Source organism: Zonotrichia albicollis, chromosome 3 (genome assembly GCF_047830755.1).
Source record: "Zonotrichia albicollis isolate bZonAlb1 chromosome 3, bZonAlb1.hap1, whole genome shotgun sequence".
Taxonomy (NCBI): domain Eukaryota; kingdom Metazoa; phylum Chordata; class Aves; order Passeriformes; family Passerellidae; genus Zonotrichia; species Zonotrichia albicollis.
In genome coordinates, this window is record NC_133821.1 from 46,436,523 (window position 1) to 46,454,147 (window position 17,625).

General features: G+C 41.3%; 1 protein-coding gene across 8 annotated transcripts in view; it reads left to right on the forward strand.

Moving 5' to 3' along the window:
• The first annotated feature begins 1,851 nt into the window (after positions 1-1,851).
• The window catches only part of VIT (vitrin), a 57,397-nt gene continuing 41,623 nt past the window's right edge, over positions 1,852-17,625 (forward strand). For 6 of the 8 annotated variants that reach the window (XM_005486528.4, XM_026793078.2, XM_074537300.1 and 3 more), the window contains exons 1-3: positions 1,852-2,152; positions 15,618-15,687; positions 17,408-17,473. In XM_005486528.4, the coding sequence (XP_005486585.2) occupies positions 15,657-15,687; positions 17,408-17,473 (97 nt within the window). In that variant the 5' untranslated portion in view covers positions 1,852-2,152; positions 15,618-15,656. The remainder of the gene's footprint in view (positions 2,153-15,617; positions 15,688-17,407; positions 17,474-17,625) is intronic. The other 2 variants (XM_074537301.1, XM_014266648.3) reach the window with 1 other exon arrangement.

Here is a 17,625-nt window from a genome sequence, read left to right on the forward strand (position 1 = left end):
TGGGACAGTGGGGGGATGTTGGATCTCAGGATCTCAGTCCTGAGGTGCTGAGCCACCGAGACCACCCTTGGGGGGCTCGGGAGTCCTGGAATGTTGCCAGAAGTGTCTGGTGGCTGGACTTTGGTCCTACACAGGAGACGACAAGGATGAGGGCTTCACCGGGGTGAATGGTGAAGGGATTAGTTAATTAGAGGGTGAGAAACAGGGTTTAGGATTTATGTACAGGGGGGTTTAGAGAAGTAAGATGGAGGAATTGGGGTGTGTCCTGTCCTCCTTCTTCTTCTTCTACTCCTCCATCTTCTTTGGCCATGGTGGCACTTTTGGATTGGTTATTACTGAGAGTGCACCGAGTAATAAGAATAAATGGTATTGGGGAAAAATGATAAATATTGTACACGTAACAATGGGTATAAAGATAGGTGGCTGCCCCGGAGGGCAGACAGTGTGCTCATGGCTGACTGCTGAGCAGATCTCTGTTCGGCTGAAAGAAAATCTTTTAGATAAACAATTAATAAACATAAAAACCGAAAGAAGAACTGAAGCCTCTTCTCGTCCTTCGATACGCGGGCTGCCCCAAGGCCACCTCGGGCCTTTCCAGGCCCCTCAAACAGCCAAGATAAACCGGACAGGGGGAGGTTTTTCAGGTTTTTTCAGTAGATCTGTTAGCAGAACTACCTAGAAGATCTACTGAAAAAACCTGAAAAGGTTTTGAAGAGGCTGTCTGAAGAGGCTTTTTGCCAGTCCAGTGCATCCTGCCTTGCATGGACTCACCATGGCAAGCCAGAGCTCCTGTATTAAGAGAATAAAGCAAATTATGGATCATTATATCTTAGTAACACAGTTAGAGCTTGTTGATAAACTTCTGATATTGCACTGTTTTTTAATATGCTGAGCTGTTACACAGTTTCTGCAGGTAGTGGCGTAGATATTTACAAGTACCAGGTAATCACCTTCCCTTTGAACTAAAGGCATTTAGGATACTGTTAAATCAGGAATTGCATGTCTTTCTAATGTGTGTTTTTGTAAGTCTCCTGTATTTATACTAGATTTTTTTTTTCATCCACAATGATCTTAGATTAAACAGTGTATGTTCAGCCATGGATGTTTTCTATACGCTTCCAAATACCTAAATGGAATTGCAAATTATAGTTTACATTCTAGTATCCTGGAACAAGATACCAGCACTTTCTGTGATAATCCCATAAATGCTATGATCTTGATTATCTTAATACATTTTTCTTCTTAAAGTTACCCAAGAATTTTAGGAGATCTGCATACAGATACTTAAAGAAATTACTCTTTTTGTATATCTCATTTGGCCAGGTCACACTTAAAAAGTACCAGTTTATTAGCCTTTGAGAACATTTTATTAAATCCTCACATCCAGCTTCATCAGAAAGAACCCTCATGCCATACTTCTACTTCTCTGTGCCCAGACTTGCAGAGTTATTCTGTCACTAATCCTCTGTCTTCAGGGAAACTGCTGGGGGAATATGATGCTATTCACATAAGTAAAGGCATCACAGTCTGGCTCTTCAAAAGATATTTTTTCTCTTTAAACCTGATCTGCATCTAACTAATCTGGCAGCTATAATCTTTAAGGCTGTGTGGTTTACTCTCATCTACTAGTTCTAGTCATTTCACCACAGTGCTGAACTGCATGGGGAGACTGAAAAAAATGAGCCACAACATCAGCTGAGTAAAGCTTCACTTCCCAAAAGAGAAAAACTTGACAAATCTGACAGGCTAGTGCAAAAGGAGCATAGAAATCCCTACCAAAAATATGTGGGAGGGAACGTATATTTAAAATAGGACCGCCTAATTCAGCTGCTAAATCAGTGTAAGGAGCTCTGCAGTCTGTGTGTGAGGGAGGGAAAGACAGAGAGAGAGAGAGAGACAGAGAGGGAGAGAGGAGCAGAGGGAGGGAGGGGGGAGAGAGAGCAATGTGCCTTTCACAGAGCTCGGAGCTTGATGGGAATGTTTGATTAGCTCCTCTCTGAAAGAAAAAAGGTGTCCAGGCCTCCCTCTGCTGCCTGCCTCTCCTTCTCTAGAATAATGTTGGCTGGAGTTTGGGATACAGAAAAGCTTGGAAAAAAACCCATTTTCATACTGTGTGGAGAAAAGGAATAAAAAGTTGCACACCTCCAGCAAGGTAATTCTGATGTTGTTTTTCTGCTATATTTATTTAGGGGGGAGAGGGGAAAGTTGTGTTTTTTGCCTGTTGATAATAGTTAAATATTTTCAGTGCTGAGAAACTGTAGGGACATAATGTTTTATTTAGCATTCCAGCTGTGTGCTTAGGATCAAAGACCTAAGAAGATGAAGATATAAATGTAGAATGAAACTGTACTTTACTCATATATACTTCATAAAGTATTTATGAAAGCATTAAGCCCTTGCTGCTAAAGTGGACACATATACTCACTGCCTGAACAGCAAGGGCTTAACTATGTGATAAAGAATGATGTATATAAGCCACACACCAATAGACATTTATTCAAGCCTTCTGTTCAAATAGTTTGTGGTAGACAATGCAACTTGTTCCTCAGTTTAAAACTGTTTTGGTTTCAAGACTTTTTCACCAACTCTTTTTAATCAATAGGAAGATGTGTGTTGTGCCCTTAATAAACACTACCTGACACTGGGGAACACTAATCTCCAAGGCACAGAGTAGAAAATGGTATTATTCCAGGGATGTGTGTTTCTGTGGTGTGAACTCTCTTAGTAATGGATAGATACAGAGCATGAACAGTACAGTAGCCTGGACTCTATACATCCTTTTGTGCTGAGTGCTTGTTTTGGTGGTGAGGCTCCAAAAATGAATAGCATTGTCAAGCCTGCCACAGCCACTCAGCTCTCTGCAGAGAGATTAGAGTCTTGATAAGTCTCTTCAAAATGTGATTTCTCTCCAACCAGTACAAACATGAACAAAATGCCCCAAGCTAAATATCAACTCTAGTTAATATTCTGTTCCTAGAGTTTATGGGAACTACACCACATGCAGAGCAAAAAGCAAAATTACACATTACAGAGGCAAGTCCTCCTTAGAGCACACTGGTTTTTCTCTAACCTCTCCAAAATTTAAGCAAAACATCAAAACAAGAAAACACACACAGAGAAAATTTTGTTTAGATGTCTTTTAAAGTACATTTTACTGAGAAAAGCCATGGAGTTGTATATGTTTATAGCTTGTGTTTTCCTATATATATCCTGAAGTTAAAAACACTTTGCATTTGTCTACACTCAAAGAAAATCTATGTTTTTCAGTGTTACCATATTCTTCAGACTTTACTCAGTTCATCACTTGAATGACATCGTGGCTGTAAGACTGGTCTCCTTCAGAGATTCAAAGAGAACTCAAGCAAAAATAACTGCATTACAAACACATTGATTTTCAAATATTAAGTTAGTATCTTATATTAAACAGACTTACTTTGCTTGCATGATTTACTGAATGCTTTGAGTTGCTGGGGTAGTTCTCACTAGGATGACAAAAAGGACTTCCTGTCTTTCAGTTATTCAGTACATAAAAAGTAGTTTTTTAAGAAGATATTTTGAACGTCCTGCCAATACTGTGTTTCCACCTGTAGTAGTAATATTATGTTCTTAACTTGGTCTTTAATTGCTCCTACCTTTACTTAATGTAAGACACTACTTTCCCTAGTGGTCTAATTGCAGCACTTATCACTGACTGGTTGAACCAAGTAGTTTTACTAGCTACACCAGGTTTCCTCACACTTGGAATGCAAGAAAGATGGTCCTCTTGGATTCTCTTTTATCTAATAAGGATAAGATCCTACAAAAGCCTTTCCTTTAGATAAGACATTGACAAGGTGCTCCCTTTTCACCTAGTTACTTACTTTCACAGAAGAAGTAGGAAATGAATTATAACACTCTTTTTGCTCAAAATTAATTGGAGTACTTCTAAAAGGGCAGTATCTGAGCCACAGTATGAACACAGAAGCTGAAAACCAGACCAATTACTTCATGCGAAATGTCGGAATTATTTATTATTTCTGGCCATTGCCTCTTAGAAAACATTGCTAAAAATAAAACCAATGTTTATGTAACAATGGCATTAAAAACTTGACTGAATCTGGTCTGCCTGGAGAATTTTCAACTTTTCCCTTTCCCTCTCTGAGCCACAAATAAACCTCTAGTCAGAAAACCCTTCACATGACATCCACAACTTCTCTGACCAAGCTGTAGCAGTGCCTCAGCACCCTCACAGTGAAGAATTTCTTCCTAATATCTAATCTAAACCTACTCTCTTTCAGTTTAAGTGTTGATAGGTAAGTCATTTAAGGCACCTGGTTAAAATGAGCAAGAAAAAGTGATAACTCAGTTTTCTACCTGCAACTCTGTCTGTATTCCCGAAAAAAAAACAGTGCAGTGGCACTTGTAGCCATGAACTGCCCCTATAGTGGGACTGGCATAGGCAGGGGCCAGGGCAGCAACGTGTGTGCTGGCCCACTGCAATTGGCTGGGGTGGCAGGGTCTTTTCTGCATGGGTAATGAAAAACAAAAGCCTGGAATTTCCTGGCAGTCCTGGAGAGATGCTCTGGCCCCCTGAAGCTCTGGGTACACACCAGGACTCCTCCAGCCTGCTGCAGCATCACCTGAGATTTAGGTTTCTCATTCAGGGCTCAGGAAGTGGACACTGAACATGTAATATGTCCTTCCTTCTGAAAACCTGTCCATCATACAGATTCCATTAATCTGTATTTCTGTTGAAAAACAGAAACACAGAACGGCAAAACTGATGGTTTGGGGTTTGATTTTTTTTTTTTAATAAAAGAAAAATAATAATCATAGCATGGATTGTACAAAAAGCAGGGAGGCTGCAGCTACAGTAGTTGCAGATCTGCCCTCCACATCTTTCTCTTGTGGAGTAGATTTCTAAGTCCAGAGTCGGAGAGAGAAATAGGTGCTTAACACCTACTTAGAGCACTTCAATTCCTCTTTTGAACTTGCCGGGGCACAAGGAGCCCCCTTGTCCCAGCGCTGCCTGGGGAGCCTGTGCCTGTGCTCAGCTGGGCCCGGGACAATGCAGGCCCTGTTCTGGGCCCGGCTGTCGCACAGGGACTATAATTATCTCTCTTCTAATGACCAGCCAGGCAAGATAACAGTTTTCATGCTATGTTTAGAAAACAATGTCTTACTACAAATTGACGGTTCATTCGTCCATAAAAGAGCCTCTCTAACAGTCCTAAAGCAGCTGCCACTCTTTTGCATCCCAGTTCCTTTATTTGCTGCGCATTTCCCTCTTGGAAAACCTGGCTAAATCTGCACAGGCAGCACAGCTTCCCGCTGCCACACGAGAGGCTCAGAAAGGCACAGAAATGCCCCGAAAATCTGTGGCTGTTTCGATTGTATCTGTTAGGAAATTAAACTGTGACTGTCTGCCTTGCCAGAGCCTGCACCGCCTTGTGAACTCTCCAAGCCCCCAGCATAAAGGGCTGCAGGCCGCGCTGTGAGCCTGGGCAGGAGTAAAAGTGCTTTGTGATGGAGCCCGGTGGAAAGCAAGCTGATGTAAAATGTGAAGGGGTTTGTTCAGATACAACAGGAGCATGAACTGATTAACTTTTCTTCCAGCACTGTGGCCCATAGAGAAGTCAGGATCTACTGAAATGCTGTAGGCTCCAAAGGCACCTGTGGGGTGGCTGTACTGGCCAGCTGTGACTGCAGCCTGTGTGGGTGTAGCTGCCCCTTGCAAACACCGGGAGCTGCCAGGTTTGGGCAGTCCTGGCAGCATGGCGCTCATGGGCTAGCTACCCAAGTATTTGCTCTGGCTCTGCAAACATTCTGCACCTAACTCTGTTCAGGGGCAGCTCTACATTTAGTGCTGTCTGAGGGCTGCTACCACATCCCCTGCAGGTGCCCTGCCAGCAGAGAACAGAGCCCATTCCCTCCTTCCTTCCCTCCTGCAGCCAGCTCACCCTCATCTCTCTGGCCATCTTCTCTGTTCTCCTCTCCAGCAGGATTTAGCTGGGTTGCCTTGGGCTGCCTTTCCTCTTTGGGCTCATTTTTCAGTGACTGAGGCCTGGAAAAAAAAATAGAAAGTGTTGATCAGAAAGAAAACTTCCCAACGGCTTGGAAACATCAATATTTCTCATGAAAATTCATTTTAATTTAAAAAAACAACCAAACAAAAAATAAACAAAACTAAAACCCCAAAACAAAAAACCAAAACAAGCCAACAAAAAAAAAATCAAAAAGACCCGCTATCTGCAGCTTTTTCCTTCCCTTTTTAAGCACAGCACCCAAATCTATATTTCCCGAACTGGAAACACATTCCTATTCAGAAGAGTGTTTATAACCATCTCTGGTCCATTCAAATTATCTAGATTTAAGCAGTTCTTAACATCAGTCTTGCTGTAGTGGCTGAACAGACATTCTAGCACCCATGAAGTCCATCCCATCTTTGCTTTATCTCCAGAACTTCAGAGTGCATTAAGAGGTCAGTGACACATTAAGAACACAATCTGTGTCAGTTATCCTTAATGTGCCTCATTCCCCTGAACATCCCACAGACACAGATATAAAAAATACATTCAGCTTGCGCTTGCAAACTGTTGCTCAGCTTTTCACCTTATAAAATATTTTTGTAAGTATAACACATGTAACACAGCAGCCAGCAGCCCTTCAGCTGGCAGCTTGTTTCATATGAAAAAGGCATAGAATTGCCAAGTGACAGGTACACATGCGCCAAAATTTTCGGGAAGATTCTGAATGTTCTTGTGTAGATTCATGCAGTCCTTTAATGTCCCCATCAGGATGATCTGGGGATTTCCAACACCTTCAGACTTGTACACAAAACTGTGGAAATTTTTACTTCTCAAAAATCACTCATTTACAGGGAAGCTTGGACACGGCCATGTCTGTGCCTCTCGATCTCCCTGCCAGGTTCCTTTAGGGACTCAGAAGGCTCCATTCTTTCTTGTTTCCCCCAAATACATCATTTACCCTTCAGCCCATAGAACAGGGGTGAAACATAGAGGAAAGCTGGCAGCAGGGCTGTGTATTCTGGCTGTGAACAACTTCAGTGAGTCAGAGCTACAAAAGGGTAAGGACTCCCTGACTACAGGGGTATTTTCACAGCTGCCAGCCAGCTGAGGATGATGGGAATCCATCCTGCTTGCCTTGGTGGGAGCCCATCCTTCTCGCCTCTTCTGCAATGCTTCTTCAACACCTGAAAATTTTGTCCTTCTGGACTTGGTGGAAGAAGTTTTAGGACATGAAGCACAGAAGGAAAGAGGCTGTTTGGAAATGAGGCTGCATGGGAAGGAGACGAGTGTCCAGATGAGGGGGGTGGGAGGTTAGAGAAGTTTAGAGTAGATCCAACGGAGCAACTTTGTACAAATGTCATAAGGGCAAATACTGACACCACATAAATCATAAAAGCCTACTTGCACCCTGTTTTGGAGAAAGCCTTTCCACCAAACTGCATCTCAAAATAGGTGGTAATTTGGGACAGAAACTCAGTCTTCTGTGGTCTACATCTTCTATTCCTATTGGTGAAATCTGTATGTAGAAATAAATACATAGGTTAGGCAATAATTAGATTTGAAGTAGAAGCTCATATGGTAATCTCCTAAATCCAAAGTTCAAAATTCCTGAGCATGGAAGTAGATTATGCAATACTGGGGACTGTGGGCTTCGTTTGTTTTCAAAACAAAAGACCACAAATTACAAGCTCCTGCTCCAAGTCCAAGTGGTTTCCCTTTTTGATCTCAGAAACAGAATCCTGTGATCCACCTCTATGCAAAACAGCAGGCTTTTGCATATTAAATACTCTAATATGCAAAATTAGTAAAACAGTGTTAGCCTGGTTCTGAGACACATTTCTCAGCAATTTCTGGCTGCACCTACACTGTCACAGTATCCAGGACTGGGCTCTGAAGGCCACTTTCTCTGCCACCATGTTTTCTAGCTTTTCATTTCCCCTCCAGGGCACTCAGATCCTGAGGAATGTAGTTTTGGAAGCTGAGCTATTGCTCATGTTGTCCACATGCCCCATATGTTAGAGAGCCCAGTGCTGCCAGCACACACATGCCATAAGGCTGCACAGCTTGGCCCTCACCGTGTCATGTCTCTCACCAGCACCTCCACCAACAGCACGTCTCCAGGAAAGCAGCACAACCCCTAATAGCCTCATTTATAATGCTGGCACTCATTCCAGTCCATAGCTCCATTTCCTCCCAAGAGCAGCTTGGAGCCCTGAGATGTCGTCTTCAGTCATCAAAAACTGGAAATGCTACTCACAGGTCCAGGGTTTTCAAACTGCTCCCGGAACAGCCCCATCAGGTGAGAGGCATCAGCCTGAGTGCCCCTGTTGGGTTGCAGTGGGCTGCAGAGGAGCTGGGAGGACACAGATGGAGCAGTCTGTAGCAAAACCAAAGCAGCAATGAATGACCACGGCCTGGGGAGGGCCATGGGCAGCGTGGCCATGGAGAATGTCCTGGGATGTGGGGCTGGGCATCCTGGCCCTCAGCAGCTGACCCTACAAGCAGGCAAGCCATTGGGAGGTCCCAACAAAGCAGCAGTACAAGATGACTGAGAGACAGAAGGTGGTTTGGGGTTGTTTTCTGCTTTGCCTTTGGTAGCAACCTCCCTTGTTGCACAGGTTGTTTTTTTCTAAACCAAAGGTATCAGAAAGATATTTAACTGAGAAGACTTGGAGAAAACATTTCCAAACTGAAGTAATGCGGTTAGGAAGAAATAATATTTTTTGAAAACTACAAAATATAAAAAGGAAAATGTTTTGCAGTGCAAGGAGCACAAGACTATAATTTTTAAGAGAATGCAAAATTGAAACTAATTTCTTAACTTCAGTTTACCACAGAACTGAATTTCAGCTTAGCTTTACAAAATGCTTTCTACAGCATTCCCATGCTTCCTGATTTGCTGAAGACCTTTTGTGAAAGATGCTTCCTTGATCAAGTTGTCATTACTAGACATAAATTAATTTCATCACTTCCTACCTTACTTCAAACAAGTGCTCAATGCCAGGGTAGTTCCAGGTTTCTTGTTGTTTCTTTTTTTTTTAATTACAAATGTTTTCTTAATCCTTATCCAACCAGTCCTTGGCTTTGGCATGGGGCATCACTATTACTGTATCACTACAGTAATACAAACTGCAGGAGATACTGGATCAATAAAAGTTTTCTGTGAGTTGTTATATTAATTTACTAGCATGCTCAAGGATGAGTTTGGCTTTTGATCTAGACATATAATTCACTTTTGTAGCAAAGGGTAATGTGTAGCTTTAAGCAGAGAGTAAACATCCTACGGTTTCTCTAAATTTCTGCTTCTAAGTTTCCACCTAAAAAATATGTTGTTTTGTTTGAACATGCTACAGAAATTCCAAAACCATCCCCAGGGTTATGTGCAGTTTTTTCAGTGCCTTTAACAGAAATTCCTTGCTTTTAGACTAAATATGTACCTTCAGGGGAATTCTGACACACGACACTAATTCTTAGTTTGCAGGCAGCACAATAGCATGGTTACTCAGTGCTCTTTATTGTGCATCCAATCTGAGAAACCATGTATTGCACTTTAAAAAGTCACTTTGACTTGTTTAAACCATTTGTTGGAAATAGAAAATGGCACATTTTCTAAAAAAAAAAAAAAGAGAGAGAGAAAAGGAAAGAAATGTGGTCACAAATCTCCTGCTACAAAGCTAGCACAGCCCTCCGGCACTGCTGAATTGCAAGTACTTTCCTCTGCCCTCTATTTCTTGGGAAAATTGCAGTGCCAGAGATTGATGGCACCTGGTTGGGGTCTGAATGATGTTAAGCAGAAGTAATAGTCAAACTAGAAAAGTAGAAAAAGTTTCCCTGAGAGTAAGTGGGGCAGGTACGTGAGCAGACAAAAGCCATGGTGGGGAGGAGAACAGAGGGAGGAAGTTTTCTGGACAGGGATTCACAGGTTTAAGCAAACGGCAATTCCCAATGAGGAATGAATCTGTGCATCAAAATGAAAAATTAAGGCATAATACATTAGCATAAACCAGGAAAGTACAGTGTAATGGCCCCCAAAGAAATCATAATCCAGACAGTCCAAATTATATTTTCTCTGTGGGTGGGTGACATATTCTAAATGTATCTCTTCCTTTGCTGGAAGGGACAGGTCAGACCAACATAATTGATGGTTTTCTTGCTGAGACAGATGAAAATGTATAATCATTGCAGTTTTATTTAGGCTCTGAGAAAGGTCTGGCAAGTTAAATCAAACTCTAGTCTTAAATAAATTACCTTCTTCTGAAAGAGCTCTGTGGAAAGCAGAGAAGTCATCATCACTGTTACTTCACACTTATGTTTTAATTTCAGCGCATTGCATGAACACAAAATGAGTACTGCAGGGCTGCTTACATGTTTCTATTTGTCTCTAAATTTTTAGGTATATCATCTCTTCATTATACCTACCTGAATGAGACCTATTTTGAACTAAATTCCTCTTGCCAACCTGCATATAAACATTTGTTCAACCACCTCAGAAAAAAATTACTCCTGTGCCCAAGGTGCAACTTAGGTAGAATTCAGATCTCTGAATCCACCCATACCTCACTTCAGTGACTTGAGAGTGACGTGGCAGGTACCCCACAAGAGGTACTGGCTGCCAGCAGCCCCCACAGCCCTCTTGAGAGTCAGAAACCTCACAGAGCACAGCAGGCACCATGTAAAACATTATGTGGCAGCCATCAAACTCTGGTCATAAGAAGCAAGTGGTGAGAACCCTTAATCAGGGATAACTGTCCATGGCCTCAGGGAATTTGGACCCATGTTTTCCTCATCAAAGAAGAAATATGAAAGGTGAGCGTTCACTCACCTTTTCTTATAGCAGCAGTTGATGAAGTCTATGATATTTTTAAATTCCTGGATGCGTATATTCTATTTCACACCATACAAAGAGTAAAGGCTATCTTCCCATGCAGACAAGCTCACCTCACAAAACAGCACCTTGGATCTTGCATTTTGTGACCTGGCCTGGTACACCTACAGGTCAGTCTAAGCCTCCATAATGAGCTATAGCTATTAATTCAACCTTTCTGTCTCAGCAAAACTCAGTACCTCCAGTTTTCCAAAAAACAGCTACTTAGATACTTTTTTTAATGTACAGACTTTCAGAGCAATGCAGTGCACTGAGGGTACATAACTTCATCCCTCTGACAAGAAAGAGGGTGAAACTAAATCACATGTGGCGAGTGCTACTCTTATCACCTTGTGTGCTCCAAAACAAACAGTTCTTGCCCTGCCAAACAAGGTACAATACCATGGGTACAGAGTATGAGCATGCAACAAAGAAAGGGTTAAACAATAATATTAAAAAAATTTAAAAGAGACAACAACAACAAAAAAAGAAATCTAAAATGTTTTCCTCTCGAAGATGATGATCAGCTCTTGTTTATCAGAACCAGTTTACTCACACCTACATCAAGCCCACTTGATTTTCCCAGAAAGGGCACATATTTAACTCAACCCACAGTGCTTAGAGATCCTGCTGCTGACTCCACGCTACTTGCTCAAATAGATTTCAGACAAATCCACTTCTATTTTTCTTTATGGTGCCAGTGTTGCTGAGATATTAGAACCCCTTGAAAAGGGAAACAATGACACACACTATTGTGGTACAAAGAGAGTATACAAATTAATTTCTGTGGCACAGGAGATTACAGGAGATAAACTGCTTACTCCTGCAGAGGCAAAGCACATGGCCCTAGCAAAGAATTTCAGCTTGCACATGGAACGGACAGCAGTGCCTGACACCAAAAATCAAGGACTTATAATCTGCACTTCCTCCAGAAAATGTTGCAGTTTGCCATACAGTGACAATTATGTGCATTTAAACCATCTGTTTGTTTGTAGTACATAGCAGCTCTCTCAGATCTTTATAAAAGTCAAGTTGCTAATAAAAGGTCAGTATAATAAATCCTACTTTATACACAGAAAGAATAGCTTGCTAGTTCTGTCTCTTCAATAACATTCAAGAGTTTTCAAGTGTTTGTGGTCAGGAAAAAGTAATCAATGTTCTTTCAAATAAGGCTTTTATTTTAAAAGGTAAAATATCAGCTGCACTGTGAAACTGAAGGAGATACTTCTTACTACATTTGTACTTAGCAGGAATTGAAGCATGTGCTAATGTAATGCATATGTAATAGCTTCTCTGGCATAAAGGTAACTTCTGTTATAACAGTCTGAAAGATTCAGATGGGAAAAGGTACTCTGACAAACAGAGATCCAGCATACAGTTTAGGAGATTTAATAGTGTGTAGTCACTACTTCCCAGTTCTGACTGAGACTGTAAATACTGCCTCAACAGAAATCTGATTAGGAGAAGTCTCAGCAAAACTCATGTTCCAGACTAGTACAAAGTAGAAACTTTTCAGTTTGTTTTAATGCAATCTATTCATTTTGTAAAGCAACAAAGGAAGTACAACTTTGTATTTAATAGCAAAGTGTCATTCTTTATCTACAGATAAAACATCCCCAAACATCTCAGTGGATCTACACAGACTAAAAAAGTCTGTTGTAAGTATGGATTGGAGCCCTGCTTTCCCTTTCCTTCCCAGAGAAACAAAAAACCCACTGGTTTTTTCCAAGCTGTTGCTCCCTTTAGCAGTGTGAAAGAGCAGATGCCATGCCAGTGCACAGTGCAGGAGATCTCACACAGCTTAAATCAGGGGACACCCTAGGCCCCAAAAACAATGAATGCACACAGATTCCCACTACAGAAAGCCTGGAGCTTCTGTGCCTGATACTTAATAGGCAGCAATGTAAATCCTCCCGCGCATTTCCCCATGTGACAGCCCAGGGTCTGAAGGCCAGGACCACCCCCTGGAACACTGTCACCAGGGCTGTGTCACAGGATGTCTGTGCATTTCTCCTGATATGCAGAAATTATTATAGTGGCAAAAACTAGTAGAAATATAGTAGAAATTATTATAGTGGCAAAACCAATTTTCTTTACTATTATAATTTATTTCCATGAGGATGTTAGCACTAACGCAGATACAGAGTCCACAATAAGATGTTTTTCTGTTTAGCTGTGACAACAAAGCTGTTAAGTAAATCTAACAGCCTTGTCTAAATGCTTCCAGTATCTTTCTTATTGATAAACATCTGTTATTGAAAGCTAAGGGATCTGCTGAACTCTGCTGAACCCCTGACAGCCTTTAAGTCTTAAATCCTTTTAGATTTACTGGATTCTTTCCACAGTGAATTCATAATAATTTAGGAACAAAAGCCCACTTTCTGTTGCCTTGAAGAGAAATTCCCACCAGCCAACTAGGCAGAGAATGCAACTGCAGCCAAGCCTAGGGTGCTGTCACCCAAGAGGATTGGGGTGGCTCCTGGGGTGGCTGGCCATGCCCTGGGGACAGCAGGGCCTTCAGGAAGCAGTGGGAAGTCTTGTGCAGCCCTGGTGATACAAGGGTGGTTACACGTTTTGTAAGACAGGAAAAGTCAGGCACTGTTGGACTCTCCCCCCACAGCAGCCCACCCATGAAGCCAGATTTTACATGGATGCTTTACCATCTCAGACCTCTTCTACTGTAATTAAGCTGGTGATGAAAAACATCTCAGCACCAAGCCAAATACTGCCAGGAAAAATTCACACAAATCTCTTTGACTTTAAATAAAAATGCCAATGCTGAATTTATTCAATGCAAATTTTGGGAATGCTCATATTAAGATGTCTTTTGCAAAGTTTAAGCCAGTGTCAGTACAATCTTTAGTGGTGCATGGTAGTTCTGCAAATGAATTGCTACTCTTATTCTGCCTCTTCTTTTTCTGTGATTGACCTAAAGTGAGAATTCATTGAAGGGGAGCTATTGTTTGATACCTCTGATGTGTTAGTGGGTTGAAATGTAAAAGGGAGGAGAAAAGCATCTGAGCTAAGTTTCTCTGAGCACTCTTCAACATCTTGGTGCTATTTCTTTTAACATCTTCACAGTAGAAACAAACTTCAGTAAATGCTTAAAAGGGATTTTTGTTCCAGAAGATGGGCAACTCTTTTTAATAGAAGCTAACCATGAGAGCAGAACATCACCACTTATCTGCTCTTGCTGATATGGCTTGTACAGCCTGGGGTCACCCCCACTGCACTGCCCACGTTGTTCAGAAAGACACAGTGACTGTGCTGAGCCACTTCCATGTCCCCCAGATTCGGTTCAGTGGCTTCTGAGAAACCTCTGCCACTTTCAGCTTTAGCAGCCCAGCAGGAGCCTTTTGCAGGGATATCACGAAGGATAGACATTGTGCTGTTAGCAAGTGACACTGTTAGTATGTCCTGGCACTTGAAGCTCTCCAACTGTAGCACAGGAGCAAAAATCAGAGGTGGATCTGCTCTATGTAAAAAGAGTTATAAATTATAAAGAGCCAGAACCGGCTGAACTCAGTTTAGACTAGCATACTGTTTTAGTCATCCTCACTCATGGCATGTGGCTTGCTTGAAAAAGAAGAGCAATTAAAGTAAAAATATGGAAACATTTTATATGAAGACAGAATGCAGATTTTTTTTCTCTTACTCTCCTCTATCTTCCTTGTTCTCTAAATTTCTTTCTGGGGTTACCACAGCCCTGCTTCTGAGTATATGAATTGCTATGTGAAATCAGATGAAATCTGCCATTTTTCCAGGAAGCAGATATCTTGCTTTCCCTGGTCATAACCAGCTTTAGCATTCTTAATTAACATTCCTATTTTCTTTCTTCATAGCTAGCTCTTTTTTTTTAAACAAATCTTTCCACTTGTAAGCATGTAATAAGTTTTCTCTGAAGATCAAGTTTGTTTTGATCATTGATATTCACCCTTTCAGACTTTTTACTCTATTTGTCAAACATTATGTAGTACTTTAATGACTGTGATTAACTATGAGTCCCCAACACAGGATTCCCTCCACAATCATGAATTAATAGCAAAAGCAGCAGATGATGCTAAGGAGGGGCTGAGAGGGGTCATCTCTGATAAGTTTGAATTCTTGTAGCCTGGCCAAGAGCTTCGGGGATGGCAGGGGTCATCAACCATGTATGCAGACCCAGAAAAATGTTTTCCAGATGTTCTGACAGAATCCTCTTAATCTCAGGTGCTCACATATAAGTACACACATACATATACTCAGAAAATGAAAGAAACCAGTAATTTGGCTCAAAAATGATGGAACAATTGCAAAATACTTCATGCAACGTCTTTCAGGAGTAAATGGATTTATGTTCCCCTTATCTATGTGAGATTACCTGGTGTGCTTTGATGTGCAGAAAGGACAATTCTTTGATTATTTCTTAGAAGAACAGAGAACAGATTTGAATAGGTGTCAAAACATGTCCATGCCCACCTTGCCCTCTCCTGACCTTGGCTTCTGAAATAAGTATGTGAAATCTTGGTTTCTGGAGCAAAAGACAAATTTTGGAGACAAGTAAAGATTAGTCCATGGGAGTGTGGTAGCCCAAATACCACCTCTCCTGGGGATATCAGTTGTTCTAAAAAGTGTCATAAGAGGATGCAGCATGTGAGGTCTGTGAAAGGTTAAAGAAGAGCACACAGTCCCTCTTCCCCCACCATTCCAGTGTCATCTGCCTTACCTCCAAATGCAGCCTGGTGACCTCCTCTTTTCCTTTTCAGTGCTCCTTGGTGACACATCCAGATTTTGCTTCACTCACCATGAGGGCCACAGTCATTGCAACCTTCTTTGGTAAGTACAGCTGATGTGCTGCAATTTGTAGGGTCTGTATTCTCCCATCCTGGATGCCCAGTGGCTACTGACTGTTTCTCTTCCCTTTGGACTCCAGGGCTGATGAAGCTCTCAGTGGCAGGTGTAAGCCCTGGCACAGCTTCTCAGAAATGGGCTACACAAACTTCTTGGCTTTGGCATAGAAAAAAATATTAATTACTTGCAGACATTTCCAAGTATATGACCAGTTACATGCAGTCCATATCAGGTGGGCATGAAAAGTGTCTGTAATGTAAAGATTCCCTCTAAAGAAAAATCAGATTTTTCAATTCTCCCGGTTCTTGTTCTTTCCATGAACAAGATGGTACCAAAAGGTTATAAATGTGTCTTATTTTCTTTCCCCTGGCAGTCAGACAGGATCTCACTTTTTGGGAACATGTAGGAACTCCAGAACTTGCAATTCATCTTACATGAACACTCTGGTTGTGACATTCCCAGGCAATATTCCCTCTAGCTGTTATCCTCAAGTCTGTCAGGACAGTTGTTCTTAGTTCACATTACAGCAACCTATGTAGTTCTTCTACATAAATTAAGAGATTACTTTCCCCACATTAGATTGTGTTGCAACATTCCAAGTAGTTGAGATATTGCACTTTCATTTCCACTCATGCATTCCTTTTTTTCTTAACTAACTACAATTTTGCCATGGTTACAAAACTGCATTGGTGACAAAAAGCCCAAATACTGCACCTCTGCACTGTCACTTCAGACAGTGTGAGACTGCTTTAACTTTTGAGCAAGTTCTAGGTGTGATTAAGTCTGCAAACTCTCTGCAATCAGTCTAGGGGGAGAAGAGCATGAAAGAAGGAAATTCTTTCTGTTGCATATTCTAGTAAGATTAGTTTAACACAGGATAAAAAGATCAGCTGACACATCACAGAGAGTTTCAATTCCCTTTGAAAGCTCAGAGAAGGGAAAGGTGAACAGGAAAGTCAAGATATTTTTAATGAAGTTATCAATTACCCATAATACAATGCTTATAAGATAAGCACAGAGAATAAAGAGATTTTGTACGTTATCACTTAGCAAGTAAACATAACATGGTAAGCTACAGGAATATATTGGGATGTAACTTTTAAAGTAACAGCATATGTCTCTTTTACACTTTTCAAACCATAATCCTGCTTACTAAAGAAAATGGGTGTCCTTGCTGTGACATGCCACCCTAGAACCTCACACACTCTCTAATGCTGCCCAGTACCCCTCACCTGCTGCCACCAGTGAGTGAAATGTCACAACACAAAATTGCAGAATAATTACCTTCCCAAATGGTTATTAAGAAGAATTTTTGGCTCCCAAAATTCCCAGTTGCTTTGTGGACAGAGCACATTGTTTCATTAGCTTCCATATTGCACCAATTACAAAGAGTTCCCACTGCTGTGGAAATATTTTTGTGGTTTTCTGGGCCACATGGACTCCATGGCATCTTGAGATAGTGAGTTGTGTAAATGAATGTGTGAACTGAATTGATTTTTAGTCCCCTTCAGAGAACTTCCCCACAGCAGATGACATCTTGACTGCAAAGTTAACCACCAAGTAGAAACCTAAATGTGGCTGAAAATATTCTTATTTCAGGTTTTCACCCTGTTGATTTAAATTTGAGAAATCTCATGCAGAGGAGCTTCTGGTGACTGATGTTGATAGTCCATCTTTTTCCTGATACTATGTTTATTTGTTCCAGGTGTGTTTCTTACATGTACATACACAGCCAAGGAAGCCACAAAGAAGACAAAAAAGGCTAAGCTGTGTAAGTGGTCTCAGTAGAATTTTTGGCTGTTTTACAACAGACATGTCCAGTGCATAAGAATGGTGCAAAGTAAGATTACATTCTGGTAACTCTCCACGATTGTCTAGAGTCAATGGCATTATATGTTAGCTAAAAGACTCTTTAATTGAAAA